The following is a 24,163-nucleotide window of genomic DNA, read 5'->3' on the forward strand; positions in this document are numbered from 1 at the left end:
TATATATATATATTTAATTTGTCAAATGGAATTGATAGATCCGAAGAAATTATGGCAGATACTGTGAATAATTTTGAGTGGGTGCTTTCAATGTTTATGAAGAGATGAATATAATGGAGGAGATGCATGCACATTAATTGTGGATGAGGACCATTAAGGGTATGTAAGACATTGAGAGACTCCTTGGTCCCTATAGCTACCTAACAAGTATGTTTGATACTTCCTTTTATCCGATTTGATCCGATTATAATCAAATATCAATATGATGGGTTTTAATATATATATATATAGGGTTATGTTCATGGTCAAAAGTTAGATCTAGTCATTATTTAAGGTTAGGTAAAGACAAACATGACTTGACCTGACTTATCTTATGGTTACTCATTTATCATGTTTGTATTTGTATTTATTCAATTGTTTAAAAAGTAATGGCATCTCTTTGGTCGAAAGTGTTTGGGTTAGATGTCAGTTAGGGGTGAGCATGAGCCGGGTTGAGACGGATTAAGACTTATCCTTACCCGACCATAAATGTTAGTTGGGTCATTTTTTGAACTCGGACTCGACCCTAGACGTGAAGATAATCCGATCCCTGAATATCAACTGGGTCAGCATTTAAACTCGATTGGATCCTAGACCCGACTAAATATCATACATGTTCATTTTATATAAAGTCTTCTCGATATTATTTATTATTATGAATATGTAATTTGATATATAAAATTATATATCTATATATAAATTTAATCATGTATATATGATCAAAAATTTAGAACATTAATAATATTTTCGACAAAAATTGTTATTACTTTGTACATATTTGAATAGAGACACGTGTAAATATGATGAGTGAATGATCATGGGACGAGTCATGTTTGGTCACTACCCGACTCTAAATATTGACCATATCTAATTTTTTAAACCGAACCTGACCCTAGACCCAATGAGACCTGACTCTATTCGAACTCAATCATGATCGAGTTGTATCAGATGAGCGGGTAGAGTCAGCTCCTACTCATACCTGATGTTAATATTTATTGTGAGTGAGACTCAAACCTTAAATCTTCTTTACTACACTCTTTTCTATTACTTTTTAAATTTTGCTATGGGTGAATCTCTAATACACACATTCCTTCACTTTATTCCTTTTGCTATTTCACCCAAGACATTGTTGTATGAATTAAGTTATCATATGATAATGGAGTTACTTGTTTGAATTAAGAACTATAAAATTAGCACTATAACATAATAATGAATAGATATCATTATAGAGAAAAAGATATATGCACAATATATAAGTATTATACTCTATTATCATATTATTTACCATTTATATTTAATAATTATTGATTTTTTTCAAAAAATTAATATAAATAAATAATATAATGACGGTGTATAAACTTTTACATTATCAACATATAAATATTGCATTCATCATTATAAGTGCTCTTATAACTTATGCTCATATTTAACTTATCACTTTTCTCTCCGCCGTTGTCTCCGCCGCCGCCTATCACCGGCGCTGCGTCACCTGCTCTCACCACACGATGCAGATTTCGTGACGGTTCCCTCCCTCATCTCTCACGACGCAGATTCCAATTTTTGGTCAGTTAAATTATTAATTGAAGAAATTATTTTATGAACCCTATCAATTATTTCACTCCCCTGTTAAATAAATGGTACTGGTTAACAGATTCTAAATGTATTTGATCAGTTCGACTTTTATGTTGCAAAATAGCATCAATCGAATTTAACGACCGTAATATTTATGCATCGTCAGCCTAAACAGACGGCACATTATACACAGTTCATTTGTATTACTATAGTCGAGTAAATGATGATTAAACATGGAATTACGGATGATGCAGTAACCGTGTATAAAACTCATACACCGTAAGTAGATACATTCTTTTGTTCAGTTTTGCTGCTGAACTACTTCATTCCCCTTTGCTAGGTTTTGTTCCTGAACTACTCCAAATATCAAACATGTTATTCTATAATTAAATTAACCAAATTGAGATAGTGACACAATAATTGTGTATTTGACACATTGATTTTGTTTTGCTCATACTGAATTTTTGCTATGCGTTGTGTTTGCTCACACTACTGCATTGGTTGTTGTTCATTGCTCCATTTTTTTCTTCTCTGCAGGTCGATTTTACGAGCTCGGTTTCAATTTAGGTAAAGTGCAATGCAATGTGGAATGGTAGAGCAGCAACTAAAATATCGAAAAACTTGGGAGACCTGCTCCTTGTGGCTTCAATCACCAAGACCTTATTCGAGTCCGGAACTCGAACCCTTAACCTCTCTGATTGCCTTCAACTCACCCCTTCCATCATCTTCCAAATCCTCTCCAACCCTTCCCTTCACCCTTCCAAAAAGCTAGACTTCTTCAACTGGTCTCGTTCCATTCAACAAAATGGCGTCATTCTCCATTCCCCCTCCACTTACTCCACCCTTCTCCGCACCCTTTCCCGCTCCGGTTACCTCAATGAAGTCCCCTCCATCCTTCACTCAATGGCCCAAGACTGCGTCGTTTTGGACTCCTACTCGTTCAAGCACCTTCTAGATTCTTCGATTCTCTCTGGTGATTTCATTCTTGCTCTCGAAATTCTAGATTACATGGAAAAACAACGCATTACCCTCAACCCTGTTATGTATAACACTTTCCTTGTTGCTTTGGTTAGAAAAAAGCAAGTTCCTTTAGCTTTATCCATTTTCTTTAAGCTTCTAGAAACTGATTTTGATGATTCAGCATCATCATCTAGTTCTATTGCCTGTAATGAGTTGTTAGTTGCTCTTAGGAAGGAAGATATGAAATTGGAGTTTAAACAAGTGTTTGATAAGCTTAGGGAGAAGAAAGGTTTTGTTTTTGATACTTGGGGTTATAATATTTGTATTCATGCATTTGGTTGTTGGGGAGAGTTGGATACTTGTTTAACCCTTTTCAAGGAAATGAAGGATAATAATGATAATGGTTCTTCTGTTGTTGCACCTGATTTGTGTACTTATAATAGTCTCATTACCGTGCTTTGTAAAGTTGGTAAGGTTAATGATGCACTCATTGTGTGGGAGGAGCTTAAAGGATCAGGTCATGAACCTGATGAGTTTACTTATAAGATTGTTATTCAAGGTTGTTGCAAGAGTTATAGGATTGATGAAGCTATGAGGGTTTTTAATGAGATGCAGAATAATGGATTTCGTGTGAGTACAGTTGTTTATAATTCTCTCCTTGATGGACTTTTTAAGGCTAGGAAGGTTTCGGAAGCGTGTCAGGTGTTTGAGAAAATGGTTGAAGAAGGGGTGAAAACTTCGTGCTGGACTTATAATATTCTGATTGATGGGTTGCTTAAGAATGAAAGAGTGGAAGCTGCTTATACTCTCTTTTGTGACCTCAAGAAGAAGGGGCAATTTGTGGATGGAATTACTTATAGCATTATTGTGCTACAACTTTGTAGAGAAGGTCAACTTGAGGAGGCACTGAAATTGATGGAAGAAATGGAAAGCAGAGGTTTTGTTGTTGATCTAGTTACGATAACATCACTTTTGATTAACATTCATAAACGTGGTCGTTGGGATTGGGCTGATAGGTTGATGAAGCATGTCAGGGAAGGTAATCTGGTTCCCAGTGTTCTCAAATGGAAAGCTGGAATGGAGGCTTCTCTGAAGAACCCGCCAGTCCAGAAAAAGGATTATACATCCTTGTTCCCTTCCGAAGGAGATTTTAGTGAAATCATGAGCTTCATAACTTCTGCTCAGGATACTGGTCTTGATTCAAACGATTCCGAAATTAAAGATGAGGAGAATGATGAGTGGTCACCATCTCCGCATATGGATAAATTGGCCAATCAAGTCAATTCCACAAGCTATTCTTCCCATCTGTTTACTCCTACTCGCGGACAAAGAGTTCAAGAAAAAGGGCCAGATTCTTTTGATATCGATATGGTGAATACTTTCTTGGCTATATTTCTGTCCAAGGGGAAGTTGAGCTTGGCGTGCAAATTGTTTGAGATTTTCAGTGACGCGGGTGTGGATCCTGTGAATTATACTTATAATTCTATGATGAGCTCATTTGTCAAAAAGGGCTATTACACTGAGGCATGGGCTATCCTAACTGAAATGGGTGAAAAGCTTTGCCCAGCTGATGTAGCAACATACAATACGATAATTCAAGGTTTGGGAAAGATGGGAAGAGCCGATCTAGCAAGTGCGGTTCTCGATAGACTACTGAAGCAGGGTGGTTATCTCGACATAGTTATGTATAACACTCTTATTAATGCTTTGGGGAAGGCAGGCCGTATCGATGAGGTGAATAAGTTCTTCAAGCAAATGAAGAGTAGCGGGATAAATCCGGATGTTGTCACTTATAATACATTAATTGAAGTTCATAGCAAGGCAGGGAGGTTGAAGGATGCATATAAATTCTTGAAGATGATGATAGATGCTGGATGTACCCCCAACCATGTTACAGATACAACTTTAGATTATCTGGGAAGGGAAATTGATAAACTCAGATACCAAAGGGCAACAATTTTGAATGAAAAAGATGAACCTTCATGAGGGGATATAATTTTTTGAAGCCTATGAAATTGAATAGTGTAATATAGTTTTGTCATTTATATAATGAATTTTATTTGTGTTGCTCCTTGTGTCACAATAAAATTATCTTCATACTTACTACTTGTCACTTGTTTTTCATAGCATCATGAATATTGAGCTCATGTCCTTATAATCCATTTGAATCACCTTGTGTTAAGACTTATCCCAACATGTGGGGGGAATCGGGCACATTAAAATTACCTTTTCGGTAGGTCCATTTGATATCCAAAAATTACCTTTTCGGTAGGTCCATTTGATATCCAAAAACTACCCAGCAACAATCAGACAAGTGGGGAATGTTGGCTAAGTAAGCGTCGTGGAGTAAGAGTAGCTAAAAACCTTGTCTATAATTGATACACCATGCAATATTTGTACCAGGACAAAAAATGTTCAAAAGATGGAAATAACTTCTAAATTCCAAATATAGGTGTGATATTTAGGTGTCTCAGATGTGGTGGTAAAAAGCATCCAAGGCACTATTAAGCAAAAAAGCCAGAAACATGCAATGACCTTGAAACATATATCATTTGCATAAAACTAGTTAGCTGCAGATTATTATTGGTGGTAATACAGCAACTATAGTGACACACCGAATTCCAGTTTTGGGGAGACAACAAGGTATGTGTATAACAACTCATGAGACCTTCAAAAATTACATTCTCAAGAGCCCCCGTCTCGTCTTTTCCTACGGTTGCCTGTTATAATGAAAACCAGAACAAATACTGAATACAAGGAGAAGAGTTATAATCATATCAATGATGTAAATGTTTTAAGAAATTATTCAATGATGTAAATGTTTTAAGTTACTTATAACATATCAGCAGTGTGATCACATACTTGTTCAATGATGTGAAACAAGAAGCATAATAAATAGAATACATTGTATCAGTGGCATAAATTCAGTTCAAACAAATAGAAATTATCTGTGAATGGTTTCTATCATATTTTAAGGGTTACATGCAGGATTCTGTCTATTAAAACAAATTGTCAATTTCTGTTTCCTTTGTATCCTTTTATCAACTCATATATGCAATGAATGAAATGTAAAAAGAATCACATTTTCTTTGTTATCTTTAGAGATATCTTACCCGCAAAACTTTTGATCCATAAGACCTGACCATCAATTCCAGTGAGATGTTGATCGTCAAGGCGTTTCCATGTTTTAATTGACTTGACATCCTCCCAACCACCCTCTTCCGATTTCTCCAAGCTAACTACAACCACTCGTGCTCTCCTCGACCATCCAGCTTTACCATAAGCATGATATCCAAATCCACCAGCATAACAAAGTTGTATAGTCGTTAGCTTCCCGCAGAAGTCGTTAACGTGATCATGGCCAGTGAAAACTGCCTTCACATCGCCTGCTTCAACCAAGGTTGTGAAGAAGCCAGAGTTCACCGAAGGAGAGCTAATACCTTCTTGTTTCACCCCTGTGAAGTTTGATGAGTCAAAGCTAGCATATTCGGGCAATGGAATGTGAAAGTATGCAAGACCAGGAGCAGGTTCTTTCCGAGGAAATGGTCCATGCTTGTATTCCGTCTGCAGAACAAAGAGTAAATGGTTAAGGCAAAGGCCACGACTAACAATGGAACAGCAATAACAAGAACCGAGTCTTTTCTACAAGGTGCAATCAGCTACATGGACCAAATGGCGTCATAATGCTCGATTATAAATCATGTCTGAAGACAAACCATTGACATCTAGGTGCTTCTTAATAGTTCCGCGTCTGCCTATAGTTTTTTTGCTCTATTTTCCCTATAACGATCGGAGTATCCTTCATCTGATGTGCACTCCTTACTGGGGTTTCTACACGTTTTCACCATACATGTCAAAACCATCTAAAGTGTGTCATTCTATCATCTCTTCTATAATGGGTGTTACGCCAACTCTCCATAATGCATTCATCTCTAATTCTAACTTATTTAGTGTGTTCATTCATCGTAAGCATGTTCTCATCTCTGCAACATTGAATTCATTCTCGTGTTAGATTTTATCGCCCAATTTTCAGTCTCACACAATATCACAGGAACAGAAAGAACCAAAAAAATGAGCTACAAGTCTAATTATGATACACACACAATCTCGGTAGTAAGCAGCCATTAACAAGAAGAAAAGGAAAAAGGATGAACCGATGAATTATTTATTCGTCATTCGCATAGATAAAACAGTACCTGAAGTTTTTCAGATGTTTGTTGGAACCAAAGTTGCTGAGAGGGTTTGATCCAACCATAGCCAGGAATGAAAGGAACCTTGGAATAATCTCCACTATCAAGAAAGTATAGATTGAGCACTGATTTATTTTCAAAAGCAGTGCCTTCAACTCCTTCAACCTCTAAGTTATAGTTTCCAAAACCATCAATTATGTCTACTTCTGCCGGATTAACTTTAGATAAAGTGTTTTTCATCCCAACGATATGTTTCATCACCCCTTCTCTAGAGAGGGATCCTTCCTGATCATGATTGCCCAAAACAGCTACCCAAGGAATGTTGGAAGCAATGGCAGGAGCAATTGCAGCATCTAACGATTTAGCCGGATCCGAGGAATCAAGTCCATATATATTATCCCCTGCCACACCAGAATAAATATGCACAAAGGGGTATCTCATATCAACACTCATTTGCTTAGAGTGAATATTAAAAAAGAAGCGGCCCGATGCATCATGCTCCCGCCTAATGGGGTTTCGGAAGGACATGTGTACACATCCTTACCCTCACAAGCGAAAATGTTATTTCTAGGATTCGAGCCCATGACCTACAGATAGTAAGGCAAGCAACCTTACTGTTGCGCAGAGGGTCGAGGCACACCCTCTTTAGAAATTCAAACTCAAAGCTAATATACGCAAAATCTCTTGATTTCTATCCAATTACTCCCTTAGAATCTATTCCAAACTGATAAGCCTTTAGGAATGATAGAAGTGTCAGGGATCTGATTTCTTTCAACGAAGAAACTTTGAATTACCAATTACCTAATTATCTTAATGGCAATGCTCTTGTCTAAGGTTAAATTTCCTTAAGTATATAAAACATAATTCCTTAATGAACAACCTAACATAACCCCACAAACTAGCCTAATTCATTTAGTCAAGTTAGTAGTGCAGGATGATCATGCTCCTTGATTTTTAATACAAAACCACACTAATCAAAGTAATCTATTCCTAGATCAATGGTAGCAATCGCAAGAGGTATACTAAAAAGTGAAGCTCAGTGCAAGAGGCTCTCATTTAGTAGGGTCTGGGAAGAGTAGATGTATGCAACTTTACCTATAAGCAAAGAGGTTGTTTCCAGGATATGAACCTGTGACTGCATGATCACTAAGCATCAAACGTAAGTTGCACCAAGCTCACCCTCTTTGCAAGAGCTATACTCATAACTAAAAATCATTTTAGGGTCTGTTTACAAGTTGGTTTTTGAAGGACAATGAAGGGAAAGGAAAGACTTTGGAGCCTTGAAATACACTTGAGATGACTCGCAACCATTCTCTTTCCCTTTCTTCCCCTCTAAAAAACCAACATGCAAACAGACCCTTAGCAACTAGTAACAAAAGAGGAAATCCATGTCATAAAATCATACATTTTTACACAACTTGTTAAAATAAAATCTTGCTCTTTGATTAGTAACTATAGTTCTTATAAGCTACACAACTTATAAATTACTTTTAGTTATCCATTCTTGGAATTACACTCTTCAATAGTTCTTTACCATTTTGCTTTAATTTCCCAATATCAAAACAAACATATACATAATAACCATCCTTGTAATTAAGCTAATTAAACCTTTCCAAAATTAGCAATCTTTTTGAAATAGAAAGAAAAAACAAGGGGTTGACTTAGCAAGTAAAATAAGAAACAAAGGATAACTAAAAAAACAGAAAAAATACCAGTGAAGACAATAAGGTTAGGATTCTCAGCAAGAATCATCCTTTGAATGAAAAGAGTAGTGTTGAGATCAGAACAAGAATGATACTGAGAAGACAACATATCCAAGCAGTGTGTGGATTTTCCATTAGCATAGTGCATATCTGCAACCTGCAATATCTTAAATTCTCCATTTTTCCCAAATCTTAGATTCTGCTTCTGATGTGTTGAGATGCAAATTGGGAAGAACAAAAAAGAGTAGATTATCATAGCTAAATGAATTTTGATCATCACTGTTTAATTTTGGGAATTGGGTTGTTGTAACAATAATCAAAATCTCAACTTGCTGATTAGTTATTATGCTAATGAAATTGTTGATTCTTATAATATCATTTCACCCCTTACTATGAAACTTAATTTTTCCAGAGTGTGTGAGTGTGTAGTGTTACTTGCACAAATCGAACATGTCATATTTTAGTCATTTTAAAATTTAGTAGGAAAAGGAAATTCATTTATACTCATAAAAGAACAAAAAAAATCAATTATATTTCTCTACTTCAATTTTTTTTAAAATCATTGTCTTGTTTGTGAGTAATGATTTATGTTGTTGATAATTAAGCAGAAAATATTGGTTTAACAAAAATGTTTGGGCAATTCATTCACAAGTACCATTCAAAATTATATCAAAAGTTACATTATTTTTCAGATCATAATAAAAAGTGAATAAACCAAAACATTAAGACAATAATTTTATGAGTCTTTTCAGTTATGAACTTTTTCACTCATTCATTCATATTGAATATATGATTTCACACTTGAATAAATCTAACAATACTCCTCCATAATTTTTTCTCTGTTATTCTCACATTTTTTAAACAGAATTTGAATTGCAGGATACACTATTGTGGTTGCATGTTGTAAATTAAAATCTTGACCATGGTATTAGATATTAATAATTTAATCTTTTTCAAATAAGATTGGTCAAAAGCATATAATATTAATGGTACATATTTTAAACAAAATAATAACACCTTCTATGTCACTAATTTTGAGTGGCCAAAAAAACTTAATATTCAAGTAATTTTCAAATTACCGATCAAAACATAAATGACATATAAAATAACACATTCTAACACGTTACATTCGATAAATACAATCCATAATTCACTCAAATAAATATATAATAACTAAATCTAACAAACTACTCAAAATATTAAGATAGAGACAATGCTCTTACAATCTACTAAACAAAAACAACAACACTTAGAAAAACTAAAGATCAACATCAACATCAAGCATTCTTATTTTTTAAAGGAAATGATTTGAACCAAGGTACCCATATAGAAGTTGTGTTTTGATACAAGGTAAATGCCTCTACCCTATGATCTTGTTTCAACATATGTTCCTCCACAAGCTTAGTAACATAACCCAAACACATAGTATTAACCAATGCTCCTATTAAGGTCCATCCATATCCAAGGTTCCAAGCAAATATAACTAATCCCCACCACCAAAGTTGTTCACCAAAATAATTTGGGTGCCTAGAATAATACCATAAACCACTTTCAAGGATAGGGATCATGGGTTCATTTAGGCCTTTTAGCTTGTTGTTTATGTTCACAAAGTTATGTAGTTGATTATCAGCAATGAATGCTATAGAAATTCCACATACACATATAATAATGGCTACTATGTCCCATATACTTAAAGGGTCATTCATTGAGTGGATAACATAGAATGGAAGGGATAATCCAATTAGAAGCACCTGAAAATATGAGCAACAAAAACACATGTTTTAGTGAAAGCAAGGATAATACTATTTTTTATTTTTATTTTTGATAGATTTAACAATGATATTAATTTCAGTACATACTTTAATTTTTGAGAAATTATAGAGTAATTTTTAAGTAGGTTCTTAAGCTTCAAAAAATTGTAATTAGATCTCCTAACTTTAAAATCATTTGTAAAATAATTATAATTTTTGTTACAAGATCTGACAAATACTATAATTCATTTGAGAGAATATTTATGAGATCCTCATATAAAATTATTAACTCATCGAAAAAATAAATAATATTTTTTATCGGCCGAAGTAATATTATTAGATGTGAACCGAAGTTACCTGTTGAGGTAGGTAGATAGCAAAGAAGGAAGCCCACCACCAATGTGTTCCATATTGTTTGCTCAAAATAGTGAAACGCCAATCTTGTCTCACACCCAATTCCCATTTTTCTCTCCTTAAATAGTTATGCATCAACCTTATACTCCATACCCATGTCATTAATATCACTATCTTTGACCTCCACCAATTATATTCATCACTAAATGGGTGTGTTGAATAGTAATGAACAAGCATCACAGGTATCACTGTCCAATATGGGTCAATCATCTGCATCATAACTAAATATATTTCAACTTTGATCAAATTATATATAGGTTCATTTTTTTTATCTCATATTTGTGAATATTTTCAATTTTATCCTTAAAATAAGGTTTATTTGAGTTAGTATATACAACAACGGTCAAGTCTTTATGCTATTAGATGGGTCGATAAATTTAAAATGTTTATTTGTTTCGACGAAAAAAGTTTATTTTTATATATAAGGACGAAAGTAATCATAGTCATCACATATAAGAATAACAAATGTATAACATTGATAGAAGAAAAAATGTATAATTTGGTTCATGTTATAGAAATATGAAGTTCCAAATTGAAAATTGAAAATAGATTGAAGGAAGAAGAGAAGGGAAAAGTGTACCCAATGGCTAGATTGAATTAGGCCAATGACCCAGAAGAGAACATTGACATTGAAAAAGAAAAGAACATTGACTAATAGCATAGGATGTTTATAGCACCATGTCCAAAGAGTTGACCAAAATGTTGGAAACTTTGGGTCAACCCCACTTGAAGAGTCATAGTGGTTGAGGAATGAGAGATAGAAGAAAATGGAAGGAAGAGGAACCAAGAATGCTATTATAGCATTCTTCATATTATTTGTAACACTAGCATTATTGACACTACACATAGTGGTCTTTGAAATTTATTGTGCTCTATTCAAGTGTTTCTAATTTGGTTATGGTATCCACTTTTTATAGCTCTAGAAAATTGGAAAGGAAACAAAAGTAAAACTACATAATCATATTTGCCAATGAAAAGTTAAGCATAACTCACTTTTTTATCCATTGCTCCACACAATGATTATATGATTCTTTGTATTTTCCAAAGTTTGTTTGGACATATATATTATGACATGTGAATAAAAAAAATAGTCAATAACATGTTAATAAATGGTATGCTGTTATTTATACATTATGATATTTGAATAATTAAATATAATTTACTAATAAATGATGTTTAAATTTGGGTTCATTATCTTGGTCATTCATAAAAATTATAAATTTAATTTAAAAAGTTATGCATTATCACCCCTTCAAAGCCTAATGATGTGACCAACAATGAGTTTGTCTAGTGATATAAAGCCTCATTAGATCTCCAAAATTACTAAAAGGTCAATGGTTCAATTCCTAAGAGCAACACTTATTAGAAAATGCAATCACGTGCTCCGAAAGAGATTAGTTCCTTACTCAAAAGAGTGAAGAGATACCAAAAAAAAAAGCCTAATGATGTGGAAATTTTTTACTTTATGACCCATGTTCTGTATTAAAGTTGGAGCCAGCTGCAACTTACTTCTTTGCTTCTTCAATTGCCTTTGAAGGCTAACCTTTCTCTCAATCTCCGCAATCTAAGTAGAAACATGCAAAGTAAAATGTGACATAGCCACGCTTGAGCTAAAGGCACCATTATTATCATCATTATTATTATTATTATCATTATCAATGTATTAAATATTACTATTAGTATTATGCATGCACTTTATAAATATTAATAAAGAACAATGCATGCTCCACTCACAACAGTGTCAAAAAAGTGTTTGTTCTTCCTCAGCATGCGCAGGCCACTATATTGAATTGACTTTCTGCACTTACCATGCAAAATTTGGCATTCAGAAACACCTATTATTATCAACAAAGCATACCATAATAGTTCATATATATTGCATATAGTTTACAATATTGTGTTATGTATCCTATGTTCAAACCTATAAAATTTTGAGACACAAAAATCTTAATATTTTGAGTTATTAATAAAATTACAGGAAACTATTTGGTACAGAGATTGTTTAAAGCAAAAGCACTTCACAAACTGCTAATGAAAGAACCATTTGCTCTTAAAGTAATTTTCACTAGAGCAAATCTTGTAGGATGTTTTCTGATAAAGTAGCTGAAACAATAACTCAATTGTAGACCATATACTTTGGAGTTGCACTGAACTTCTGATATCCTTTGATGACTTTATTTACTGCATCAAGAAAGTCTTTTTCTGTTACTGTCTTCCTTCGAGCTCGAATAGCATACATACCAGCTTCGGTGCAAACACTCCTTATATCAGCTCCTGGAAAGAAGAACTATCTCAAGTCAAAAAAACCAATCTATAGAAGTGCCCAACCCTGAAGCACAAGAAATTATTATTGGACGTTCTCGGATGAATGATCCTGGACACATCTTTACTATTGATTTAGAATAAACTTATAATAATTTTAAGAGTTTAACATGTATGCGATGATAGTGTGAAGTTTTTTACATTGTCGGCAAATCATTCACTATCATATGGGTTACTTTTATTTAAGATTCAACGAATGTTAACCCATGAATAGTGGATGATATGCTGATAATGCACAAAACCTATTTTCTCTAATTTTAACTCATTAATGCATGATTTGAAAAGTACAATATAAAGTAGATAATATAATTTCTGGAGGAGTTGCTTTACCTGTGGAATTAGGGCAAAGCCGAGCTAAAAGTTCAAAACGGATATCCCTTTCACAGTTCATCGTTCTGGTGTGAATCTTGAATATTTGTGTCCTACTCTCTAAATCAGGCAAGCCAAACTCAACTTTGCGGTCCAATCGCCCAGGCCTTAGTAGTGCAGGATCTAGAGTATCAGGCCTAAAAATAGTGATCGGAAAAGCCATAAATGATTAGGCCAAGGTTCAAAACTGCATCAGTAGGATTTGATTACTTCAACAAAAAGGGAACAGAAATCATCCAGTACACCCAATACTAAAGCCATCCAATTCCAAACAATATCTTAAAAGTTAAAACATAGCATGAATCAATTAGTCAAAGAAAAACTGATGAAAAACAAAATAGCAAAACTTAGTTGGCTTTAACTCTCGTATACTTTCTAAAGTCTACGCAAACCACCAAGTATCGGAGGAATTAAAACCAAAAAAGTCATTTCCTAATAGATCAAAATATGCCCTCATGTTAGTATGTTCCAAAACTAGAATTTGTTATATAAAGACCATAGACTCTAAAGTACACAAATTTTAGCTCCTAAATTGAATGCCATAAATGACCTAGGTAGTTAATCATGTGCTATCGCATTGGGATTGCAGAGGGTCATAGCATGTCAGCCCTTAGAAGCGACAGTATGGCCAATCATGGAGCGGAAGGCTGTCGCTCCCAATCGCAGTGAAATCACAGAGTTCGCAGCCGCTCCTTTCTATGACGTGAACCCTAATTTCAAGGATGAAATGTCCAATTTGCACTTATTAAAACACTGGGAAGTCTCTATATTGTCCTTACAAAAAACATGAGAAGTCTATTTTCGCTTTACTAAACATTTGGGGTGTCTATTTTGCCCTTACTAGTAAAACTTGGGAGGCCCCTTGTTTTTATGTTTCTGGTCATTTGACACCCTTCTTCGCCAACCCATCTACTGCAGCTTCTGAAACACGCCGAAACAGAAAAACAGATCCCAAGACCAAACCTGCAGCATTTTCTGGTCATTGGCGGCGTTTTCCAGCCACACCACCCACCTTACTCCTTCTCCTCACTTCTACATAGCCACTCATCTCAACCTTGCTTCAGGAATGTCTTTAATTTGGTGTATTTTAGTATTTTTGAGCAATTATATGGTTAGGGTATAAATTATTTATGACTTTTCCTTTAACTGTAGCAGTCATCCCACTATCCCGTTAGTTTTTGTAGGGTTGGCCACTATGCTCTGCTATCTAGGATTGACTACTGTGTAAATGATATCTACTAGAACACTTTGACTGCATTCCAATCACAACTGTAATGACACGGTGCACACATGGAGGCTGATTCTTGTCATAACATCTAGTAAAATTGAAAAGTCTCGGGATAAAAGTAAAAGATCATAGTAGCCAAAGCCACCAACCTATTAGTTGCCATCAAAACTTTGATGTTTCCACGAGCATCAAACCCATCAAGCTGATTCACAATTTCAAGCATTGTGCGCTGAACCTCATTATCACCACCAACACCATCATCAAACCTAGCACCTCCAATTGCATCAACTTCATCGAAAAACACAATGCATGCCTTCTTTGACCGGGCCATCTACAGGATATAACATTTTTAGTCAGATGATCCCATGTCATGACTCATGAAAACAGTAATTATAAAAGCTAGAAGATGAATCTTAGGCATTCACCTGAAATAGTTCACGAACCATCCGAGCACCCTCACCAACATATTTCTGGACTAGCTCACTTCCAATAACCCTTATAAAACAAGCATCAGTCCTATTAGCCACGGCCCTAGCTAGAAGCGTTTTACCGGTTCCTGGTGGACCATAGCAAAGAACACCCTTTGGAGGATCAATTCCAAGCTTAACAAATTTCTCTGGATGGAGCATGGGAAGTTCAACAACCTAACGGGGAAAATTTTAAGAATTTAGCATCACATGACTTGATAGTAATGGAAAACCAGAGAGAGTTTTCAACAACTTACTTCCCGCATCTTTTCAATCTGCTCCTTGCACCCACCAACATCATTATAAGTGACATCAGGCTTTTCTTCAACTGTCATCATGGTAACACTGGGATCAATTTTTGGAGGCAAGGGAATCTGAATCTGATATTTGTTTCTGTCAACCCTGCAATAATAAAATGAAGGTATCGATCTAACAAGAAGACAGCATAACACTTAAATGCCCCTTCTCTCTCAACAGGGAATATAATAGCATCGACGTTACTGGTTAAAAACATACCCAACACGCATCCCTTCCTCTATGTCAGTGGGGGAAACTTTGTCACCCAGCCCAACAACAAACTGTCATTAAATAAAATAACAGATCATTTATGAGCCTGAGGTGCATAAAGAAAAAAAGCATAAATCTTCCCAACCGATGGCCATTTTACATGGCACATAATATAACTGCTTGACAAGTGACATTATTCATTATAATAAGTGAATTCTATAATATATATATATAGGTACCTTTGCAATCTGCTTCACATTGATAACATATTTGGCATCTTCAGAGTTTGGATTTATAATCTTTGTGCATCTTGCAACCTGCTTAATAAACAACCATCATTAGCAACACTAGCATATTAAAAATACTTCAAACAAATTTACAAAAACAAGACCTGAAGAGGCTGCTCCTCCTGCATCATTTGCTTATCAGCAACAAGATCCCACTGGCTCGGTGCAGCCAAACCAGTATCAGACTCCTTGATACCTATTACAACAAAAGAATGCTAACAACTAAGAAAGTGTACAAGTATTAACTGTATGCACTTTATGCAATTAAGGCAATCAGTAGGATACTATGAATACAATAAAAACGGGACACTCTGATTGATACCTACTGATGACAAATGGGGCATTCATTTACATTTAATTTAAGTTTTCTTGACACAATTAAATCATAAATTAGTAGCCGTGCTGCTACCCAAAGATAAGGTGCCTTGCCTTTAATATAAATATGCAAGCAGATGCAGTAAACCAGAAGTTGAATTAGAGAATACAAATATATTCATATGCTCTATTTATCACATATTACTGTCTGTGTTAGTGAGATACGAAATGGAGACGGCAAACGTACCACATAAATCATTGACTTTCTTGGCCATATCTTTGATTTCCTTTTCTGCATTTTTTATACTTGTGGAATAAGGTCCCAGGCCCTGCATAAACCAATATATATAAGAAAAATCATATTGTAAAATAAAAATACTAACGATTAAACGACAACAAATCACACAAAATCAAAATGAGCAACAAGCCTATAATGTAAATAGTTTGAACCATTTGCTGTTCAACAACTTCGGAGAAAAACATCCATGAACCATACAAACTCCACGTTACAGGGAGAAGAAACAATATATCATCACTACTTGGCATGCCTAGTGCCTACTATACCTCAGTATTAAGTAAGCATTTCCCCTAAGTCAGGAACTCTTAACTAAAATTTAAATTTATCTATTGAGACAGGTGGAAAAAAGTTCAGAATTTGCCTAACTTTGGAAGCAACAACAAAACCCTAATTATAGAACCATCCATTTCTACAAGACTGCAATGAAGTTCAAAACTTTATGCATCTACATCAACATTTATCATCGTTTACAATATAATAAATGTATATATATAATCCACAGTATATATCAAAATCCCAATTAAATTCGTCAGAAGAAAAAAAACCTAATTTCCCCAAAATCATCCAACCCAATTAGCAATAGAGTTAAAATTGGTACATAAAAGTAGAATATAAGACTTTACAAGTAGAACATAAGAAGATGAAATTAGGGTTTTTGAGGAAATTACTACATACATAGGTTTTGAGAAGAGCGATATCATCTTCATCGAGGGGACGAGGATTTTTGTCATCCTTGAAATCATCTTCATGATGATTTGCCATTGAAGCTGAATTGTTCAGATTTTGGTTTGTGGGTAAAAGAAAGATATAAACTTTGTAACTTTTTTTGTGTGGTTTTTCGTTCAGAAATCACAAGAAATGAAGTGTTCAAGTATATAATGAATGGCTTCTCAATTTCAGATAAAGTTTTATATGAGATTCAAAATACTTTAAACTTGAGCTCAAACTTGTTAAGGATAAACAAACTCTGTTTAGTGAAATAGTCACATAGTGAAATAGTTATATACTTTCAATGTAAAGATATATAAGTGTAAAAAATCTTACTATATATCTGCATGTATTTTTTTCTCTTATTATTAAACATAAAATGGTGAATTATGTTTATTATTAATTTTTAACAGGTTAGAGTTGTGATTTTATGTTCAATTAAATTAATAATACCAATTAGTTAAGTTTCTAGATTATATTTGAGGAATAGATGTATATATTGATAGTGTAAGAGTTTTTTAGACTATCGTTAGATTATTTATCGTTCATTTTTAATTATCATTGACTCTTGAATAAAAGTAATATAAATTAATGATGCATTTACTGTATATCTTTTGGTATAAGGAGATAAGTTATTTTATCTCCTCTAGCCACTAAAATTATAACATTTGTCTTATTTCATTATTTTCTACAAAAATATTTCTAAAACTAAATAAAATAATACACATATCATATGTTTATTGACAAAAGAAAATAAATTATTTCATGATATAACAAGATACTTTATTCTCCTAACTTAATTCCAATTTCATATGATACTTTGATAGGTTAGTTGTTTGCTTATAAAACCGATGTATTCAAATCACACAATATATTATTTTCATATATAAAATAGGGTATTGATTTAAATTAAGAAGTTTTATTACCATATATCAAAGGAGTAATTTTTAGAAGATGTATCACAATGGAATGGTTAAGATAACCCAAAATTACCAAAACCACAATTACTATAATTTCTTAAACTTGTGATAAGTTTGTGGGATAAGATGAGTCTTAAGCATTCCTAAAAGTTATTTAAATTTTCTTTTAAAGACAAATTTAGTTGAAAAATCAATACAATAAATAATCATAGAAATTAGTCTTCAAATTCCCATTGCGAGGGAGTAAGAGAACAAAATACTATATCTTATTCACCAAAACATAATAGTATTTCTTAACCATTTTAGTTATAGTTCTCCTTGAAAAAATTACATTCAAACTTTCAAAGCACTAACCATTTTTATATATGTAAGTAATAATAACAATAGTACTCAAACAAATATTCATCCTACCACACTAAAAAATATTCGCTTTTTGTTGTATACTTTCATTTTATGCATAAAATAAATCTATGTGTGTATTTGTCTCACCTAGTATCATTCTCAAATATTGAACCTTGACTTTTAGTCTTGTAGGATACATAAGGATAATAAAAACTTAGACCATTAAACTAACTTCTTATTTGTAAATTATTTTTTTCAATTACTTGTTTATGATGAATCTTTTAAGATTAATAAGGGTTATTATTTTTTAAATAATTAATTATTATAGATTAAAGCATGTGATAAGAAGGGGGATTTAGATGTATGTCATATTCAATATTCATTTTGATAATATGATTAAGAAGCCATCCGAAGCTCATGGGGAAGGAAAAAAAGAATCTGAGGGGTACATAGAAGTGAAGCCCTTTTGGGTGAGATATCTGACCTCTATATATAGTTTTTTTTGTTTCCCACGTATATCCTTACATTGGAAGCAATCATGTTCGAGCTGGAAAAATCCACGGGTATATGGGGCTAACTCTTCCAGCTGGTATTTTTTCATCCACAAGACTTAAACCTGATACCTTACTTAAAGAGAATCAGACATATACCACTTAAACCAACACTCATTAGTAACTCTACATAGTTTGTGTCCACTTAATGTGATAAATACTTGTTTCTCTGGTTTTCTAATTTAGATCTAGTGAATACAACAATTAAACCTTAACCCCACTTAGTGAGATCACTATTAAACAGCCAAGTAATATCATTGATGAACACACTTTCAGATCTTTTGCTTTCATCTTTGTGTAAAAGTCATAAATGACAAATGAGAATTCCAGGGGAAGAAAATAAATAAATAAATAAATGGCAATAGTAAAGAATGTTGAAAAATGTGTTAAAAGGTGTATTATTTAATAGGGTAGCTTATTCTGATATAAAGATAATACAAACTATACTCATTACTCATCCTGTTAGAATATGTATATAACAAGCAGAAGTTATGAACCCAAGCTAACTCTAATATTCTATTATCATACATACATACACCACAAATACACATTACAAATCCTAATCAAACCTGTCAAGGCTCCTAATCATCATGGTACAGCTGAAAGTCACTTGTATGTATCTTTATTCGATTTCTGCTACAACATTTGGCTCTTCACCTTCGCAAAGGTACTCATCGCAAATCGATGCTGATCCCCAGTCCTTTCGTAGCCGCAAGATGTCTTCAGTGAATGTTGAACCAGAGGCTCCAATGAACACACTAGACATGGCACATATAGTCTTGTCCAACATAGCTTCCACCTTAAACATATACACAACCCACATCAGAAAACGAATTAGGAACGCAGGCATACTCAAAATTTAGTAGGCCTCTCTGTTACAGAACACTCAGTATATACAACAATAAAGCCTTTATCCCACTAGATGGGGTCGGCTGCATGCACTCAGTATATATAACATGTATAAATACTTCTCACTTATCTTATTTATAGAGTAATCTTACAAAAAATACTTTGGAGGAAAAAAAGGAAGAGTAAAAGTCTTCAAAAGGCTCACTCAATAAAGAACTTTAACTTATCCTGAAATGTGAAATGCTTAGCTTGAATGATAGAAGCAGAACCTATTAGATATCACTAAAACAAACACAAAACCTCAGTCATAACTCATAATGATCTGAAAGAGCCGAGGACTAGCATTTTGCATGCAGAGATACAAAACAATTAAGAGATAATGCTCCTACATAATGAGGGGCCACTGCCACTATTCATGCACATCTATCTAAGTCAAATTCACACACATATAGCAAGAGCTGAATCATGCCAGCTAATATAAAAGTCAAAGGGATCATAGAGATTTGGATAATACTAGAGCCAACACTTAAAGATTTATCAGAAAACAGATATGAGCATTAAAAAAATAAGCATACTGAACATATGCATGTAGACTTCACAACAATTTTTTGCATATTTGTAACAATCTGAAAGATAGACATGGCTTAGTAAATTGAGGTCAGTTACAATCCGAAAGAAGCAATGCCACCACACCTGAGGGTCTCCCTCGATATGATGCCTATATAACAAAGCATCCCATTTTTCAGCTGAATTACGAGCTGGGCGTTTAACAAGAGGAATAGGCCTGCCATTAAGCACAACTAGTGACTGAAGTAGACCAGTTTCACTTTCTGCAGCGTCTGTAGAAAGATAAATGACAGGTGCATTTGCCTTTTCAGTGACACGTGAGATGCAATCTGCAGCTTGAGGAATGGGATAAAAGCAACTTGGTTTTTTGACATTGCTGCAAATATGAAAATGGATCATTAGAGGCAATATTATGATTAAAAAAGAGGAAAAACAGACAAGGCAGACAACTAACAAGCGAGCATGCATTGTCACATTGAGTTTGGAAAAGGAAAGACTGCAGTCACGACTAATGAACTTAACACTCTAATGTAGTCAGTAACTCACTAGTAAGAAAGCATGAAAATGCAGCCATAATTTACAGCAAATCTGTCACACACAAGTTATAACAAAAAATGAATAGAAAAGAGGCGCAAGGACAGACCAGAACTTCAGAAAGCCGTGTCTTCGAAAATGCAAGGCAATGAAGTTCCTTCCAAGGAAGGTTTGAATAAAACGTTGAGCAGTAAGCAAAATAAGACGGCTAGGTTCAATCAAAGTCTTGCATTTGTGAGCAAGGGGACCACCCGGTTGCATCACCCACTCTTGCTCCACTTGAGCATAGAAAATATCCCCAATTGCAAGAACATCATCATGATGATTAAACTTAGACATAACATCTTGAACCATCCTCTGCTTTGGCTTTTTTATATCCTCATCCCAAACAGGCACGGGTTTACTCATTGACAGACCCAAAGACTTCAACTTCCTCAACCTCTCATCATCTAAATAACATGGTTTAGGCAATGAAAAATAACACAAGAACTTGTCTATATGCAAATGATTCTTCTTAACACTAGAAAACTCTTCAAATGAGATTACCACTTTTCTTCCCAGGCATTTATTAATGTGATCAATGTCTAACACTCTATCATACTGATAATCCACTTTGGAACTAGGAATAACCAAAACCCTGTTAAGTAGTGCAGCAAAGAACATATGTTTCTCTAAACAAATCAAATGGTTAGACATCTGTCCAGAAACACATACAGCAAGTAAAAATTTATCAGCTTTAGGTTTCCACTCAATTGTTCTTCTATTTGACAAATTCTGATCCACTGTTCTACACCTATCATTCCCAAAATCATATTCAGGTTCAATCAAGTTGTTGCCTTTTCTATGCGGATTTAGCAAAACCTGTTGCAAGAAAGTAAATATATAAATTAATTATAGACAAATTTATTTGAAAGAATATATTTTAATACAAAATATAATCACAACATCACAAATAATGTGAAGCTCTTAATCAGATACTATATAAAAATATTTTAGTTCCTGTCTTTGTTCGTTCCTTTTTTTTATACTACCAAGGATATCCCATCACTTTTTGGGTAAGGAACTAATCCCCTTCAGCATACGTGATTTCCCTCCTAACAAGTGTTAGCTCACAGGAATCGAACTCTTGTCATTTTGGTGTTTATCTAACAGGGTCTTATACCATAATCAATATCTTTGTTCCTTTGTGTTTATTGTCCCTTATTTACAGGAAGATTTTTTTGGAAAGCCCCTAACCACCTTATAAGTATTGGTTTGATGAGTGAAGCTCTTAATCACATCATCACAAATAATGTGAAGCTCTTAATCAGATACCATATAAAAATATGAGTGCAAAATGTATGCATTGTCGGTTTAAAGAGTTATACACGCATCATTCATGATTCATTTATTTGAATTACTTATATTTAAAAGTCGATCATAACTAAATATAAATGGTGGATGCAGTTTAAAAAACTCTTACAATGTGTTTATTCGATTTTTTTTTTTTGGAAAGCGCTTAACCTCCTTATAAGTATTCGTTTGAATAGTGAATAGAAAGTTATCAGATTTTAGGTCAGTTATACTTATAAGCTACTTTATCGATTAATTTAATCGACTAGGTTATATATCATAAGTTCAAGGAAATTATATTTCTAATAAATATCAAATTTATGTTAAAGAAAAAAATAATGTAGTTGCAGAACCTGTTGAATCTCTCTGTTGAGGGAAATCTGGTTGAACAAAACAGATTTAAGATCCTCCTCAGTTGAATTAGGGTTTATGATCGAGTTCAATTTAAGAAGCCCTGATTGCTGTTTGCGCAAGAGGTAAAGTGCTTGTAATTCAGATTCTTTGGTTCTGGAATCAGAATCGGAATTGAAAAGAGGAGAGAGATTGAAACGCGAAGTTGAGTAATTCGAAATGAAGTAGAATACGATTATGAAGAAGAGAGGGAGAAGAGCGAAGAGGTATCGCTTTTGGAACTTGGATATGAGATTAGTGAAACGTGTGAATTGGAATCGAGATGCGAAATTGTTGAAATCTTCGATGTGGAAAGTGGAAGAAGGTTTTCTATCGTTTTGGTCGATGAGGTTGTGGCGATCATCGTCTTCTTCGTCGGAGGAAGAAGAAGAGGCGTTAATTTGTTGCATTGTGTGGTTAGGCACGGTGGCGCGTGAGAGAGTGACAAACGAGGACTGAGTCAGTGAACGAGTCAGTGACAGTGAGTGAGTTAGTGAGCGAGTCAGTGGTTACAACGACCAACGATAATTTTGTTGTGAAGGAAGCGTTGACGTTAACGTACAAGGAAGGAGTAATGGGCCCAACTATATGGGAAGGCCCAACTACTACCCGAGAAATATTATTCATTATTCATATTTAATAATTATTAAGTAATATAATTGAATTCAATAATGGATAATATTTTTTTGGTTTTCCACAGGTATTTTAGCACTGGAGGCAATCTTGTCCGAGCCGGAAACATTCACAGGTATGTAGGGCTAACTCTCCCAACGGGCATTTTCTTCATCCACAAGACTAGAACTCGAGACCTTACTTAAGAGGAATCGACTATGTACAACTTGAATCAACACTCGTTGGTTAATAATAATAATAATAATGTAGAATATGATAAATGTATAAATATTATACTTTTCCTAAATTTGCTACATTGCTGCAAATTAAAAGCAGACATAGACATGCTTGTTTGCAATTTTGGATAAATTTTCATGCTCTACCCATTTTAAAATAATAATAAAGTAAAAAAATTATTAAATAAGATAAAAATTGATTAAAAATGGATAAAACAAAAAATATTGATATGTTATAAGAACTTAATCGGGCCGCATTATATTAAAAAATTAGAACATTTAATCATAATTTATTTAAATTTTAATATTTTTTAAACATTAAATATGAAGGTTGTCTGCTTTATCTAATAAAAAAATCTGTGGGTTTAAGATCATTAGTGACTCTCTTTTAACCTTTAAGATTAGTTCTAAGTTCTAATATTTTAGAGCATTGTTTTTTTTACAATGGTTTGAAACCATTTTTAAAATGAGTACATAACCATTTTCTAAAGCATTTTCTATAGGTATATACAAGCCTTAGTATATACACACAATAACATTTATATGAAATCATGCAACAACTTCTTGATGCAAAGCCTTAGTGTGTATCATATTCTTATATTTTACTAGTAGGAGGATGACATTTAAAAAAAAATAAAACATAGGACAATATATTTGATGATACTAGAATCAAATATATAAATGTATGAGTAATGCAACA

General features: G+C 33.8%; 5 protein-coding genes across 5 annotated transcripts; 1 reads left to right on the forward strand and 4 right to left on the reverse strand.

The window, feature by feature from the left end:
• On the forward strand, positions 1,477 to 4,674 carry LOC109345745 (pentatricopeptide repeat-containing protein At4g01570). Its single transcript, XM_019584929.1, has 2 exons — positions 1,477 to 1,602; positions 2,149 to 4,674. Exon 2 carries the CDS (start codon positions 2,194 to 2,196, stop codon positions 4,555 to 4,557), a length of 2,364 nt encoding a protein of 787 aa, XP_019440474.1. The 5' UTR covers positions 1,477 to 1,602; positions 2,149 to 2,193; the 3' UTR covers positions 4,558 to 4,674.
• On the reverse strand, positions 5,012 to 8,835 carry LOC109345746 (probable inactive purple acid phosphatase 29). Its single transcript, XM_019584931.1, has 4 exons — positions 8,474 to 8,835; positions 6,768 to 7,162; positions 5,685 to 6,135; positions 5,012 to 5,291 (listed from the first exon to the last, which is right to left on the reverse strand). Exons 1-4 carry the CDS (start codon positions 8,739 to 8,741, stop codon positions 5,257 to 5,259), a joined length of 1,149 nt encoding a protein of 382 aa, XP_019440476.1. The 5' UTR covers positions 8,742 to 8,835; the 3' UTR covers positions 5,012 to 5,256.
• LOC109345747 (uncharacterized protein C594.04c-like) lies at positions 9,570 to 11,512 on the reverse strand. Its single transcript, XM_019584932.1, has 3 exons — positions 11,210 to 11,512; positions 10,573 to 10,839; positions 9,570 to 10,215 (listed from the first exon to the last, which is right to left on the reverse strand). Exons 1-3 carry the CDS (start codon positions 11,474 to 11,476, stop codon positions 9,742 to 9,744), a joined length of 1,008 nt encoding a protein of 335 aa, XP_019440477.1. The 5' UTR covers positions 11,477 to 11,512; the 3' UTR covers positions 9,570 to 9,741.
• Positions 12,570 to 17,343, reverse strand: LOC109345748 (26S protease regulatory subunit 7-like). Its single transcript, XM_019584933.1, has 10 exons — positions 17,098 to 17,343; positions 16,372 to 16,453; positions 15,914 to 16,005; positions 15,762 to 15,839; positions 15,532 to 15,593; positions 15,273 to 15,417; positions 14,974 to 15,192; positions 14,698 to 14,879; positions 13,282 to 13,457; positions 12,570 to 12,903 (listed from the first exon to the last, which is right to left on the reverse strand). Exons 1-10 carry the CDS (start codon positions 17,182 to 17,184, stop codon positions 12,746 to 12,748), a joined length of 1,281 nt encoding a protein of 426 aa, XP_019440478.1. The 5' UTR covers positions 17,185 to 17,343; the 3' UTR covers positions 12,570 to 12,745.
• LOC109345750 lies at positions 19,326 to 23,197 on the reverse strand. The gene is made up of 4 exons (XM_019584936.1): positions 22,579 to 23,197; positions 21,003 to 21,754; positions 20,486 to 20,735; positions 19,326 to 19,742 (listed from the first exon to the last, which is right to left on the reverse strand). Exons 1-4 carry the CDS (start codon positions 23,023 to 23,025, stop codon positions 19,566 to 19,568), a joined length of 1,626 nt encoding a protein of 541 aa, XP_019440481.1. The 5' UTR covers positions 23,026 to 23,197; the 3' UTR covers positions 19,326 to 19,565.

The sequence above is a fragment of the Lupinus angustifolius genome, chromosome LG04 (assembly GCF_001865875.1).
Source record: "Lupinus angustifolius cultivar Tanjil chromosome LG04, LupAngTanjil_v1.0, whole genome shotgun sequence".
In the NCBI taxonomy this organism is placed as follows: domain Eukaryota; kingdom Viridiplantae; phylum Streptophyta; class Magnoliopsida; order Fabales; family Fabaceae; genus Lupinus; species Lupinus angustifolius.

Coding starts and splice junctions, on each gene's coding strand:
- LOC109345745 (XM_019584929.1), top strand. CDS start 2,194: ATGTGGAATGGTAGAGCAGCAACTAAAATATCGAAAAACTTGGGAGAC.
- LOC109345746 (XM_019584931.1), bottom strand. CDS start 8,741: ATGATCAAAATTCATTTAGCTATGATAATCTACTCTTTTTTGTTCTTC. Junction 7,163..8,473: donor TAACCTTATTGTCTTCACTG/GTATTTTTTCTG, acceptor CTGGTGTGGCAG/GGGATAATATATATGGACTT. Junction 6,136..6,767: donor AAACATCTGAAAAACTTCAG/GTACTGTTTTAT, acceptor TTTGTTCTGCAG/ACGGAATACAAGCATGGACC.
- LOC109345747 (XM_019584932.1), bottom strand. CDS start 11,476: ATGTGTAGTGTCAATAATGCTAGTGTTACAAATAATATGAAGAATGCT. Junction 10,840..11,209: donor TAATTCAATCTAGCCATTGG/GTACACTTTTCC, acceptor GTTATGATGCAG/ATGATTGACCCATATTGGAC. Junction 10,216..10,572: donor CTATCTACCTACCTCAACAG/GTAACTTCGGTT, acceptor TCATATTTTCAG/GTGCTTCTAATTGGATTATC.
- LOC109345748 (XM_019584933.1), bottom strand. CDS start 17,184: ATGGCAAATCATCATGAAGATGATTTCAAGGATGACAAAAATCCTCGT. Junction 14,880..14,973: donor TGGTTCGTGAACTATTTCAG/GTGAATGCCTAA, acceptor TATATCCTGTAG/ATGGCCCGGTCAAAGAAGGC. Junction 13,458..14,697: donor GTTTTGATGGCAACTAATAG/GTTGGTGGCTTT, acceptor CACTATTTTTAG/GCCTGATACTCTAGATCCTG.
- LOC109345750 (XM_019584936.1), bottom strand. CDS start 23,025: ATGCAACAAATTAACGCCTCTTCTTCTTCCTCCGACGAAGAAGACGAT. Junction 21,755..22,578: donor TCAACAGAGAGATTCAACAG/GTTCTGCAACTA, acceptor TTCTTGCAACAG/GTTTTGCTAAATCCGCATAG. Junction 19,743..20,485: donor ATATCGAGGGAGACCCTCAG/GTGTGGTGGCAT, acceptor TATATGTTTAAG/GTGGAAGCTATGTTGGACAA.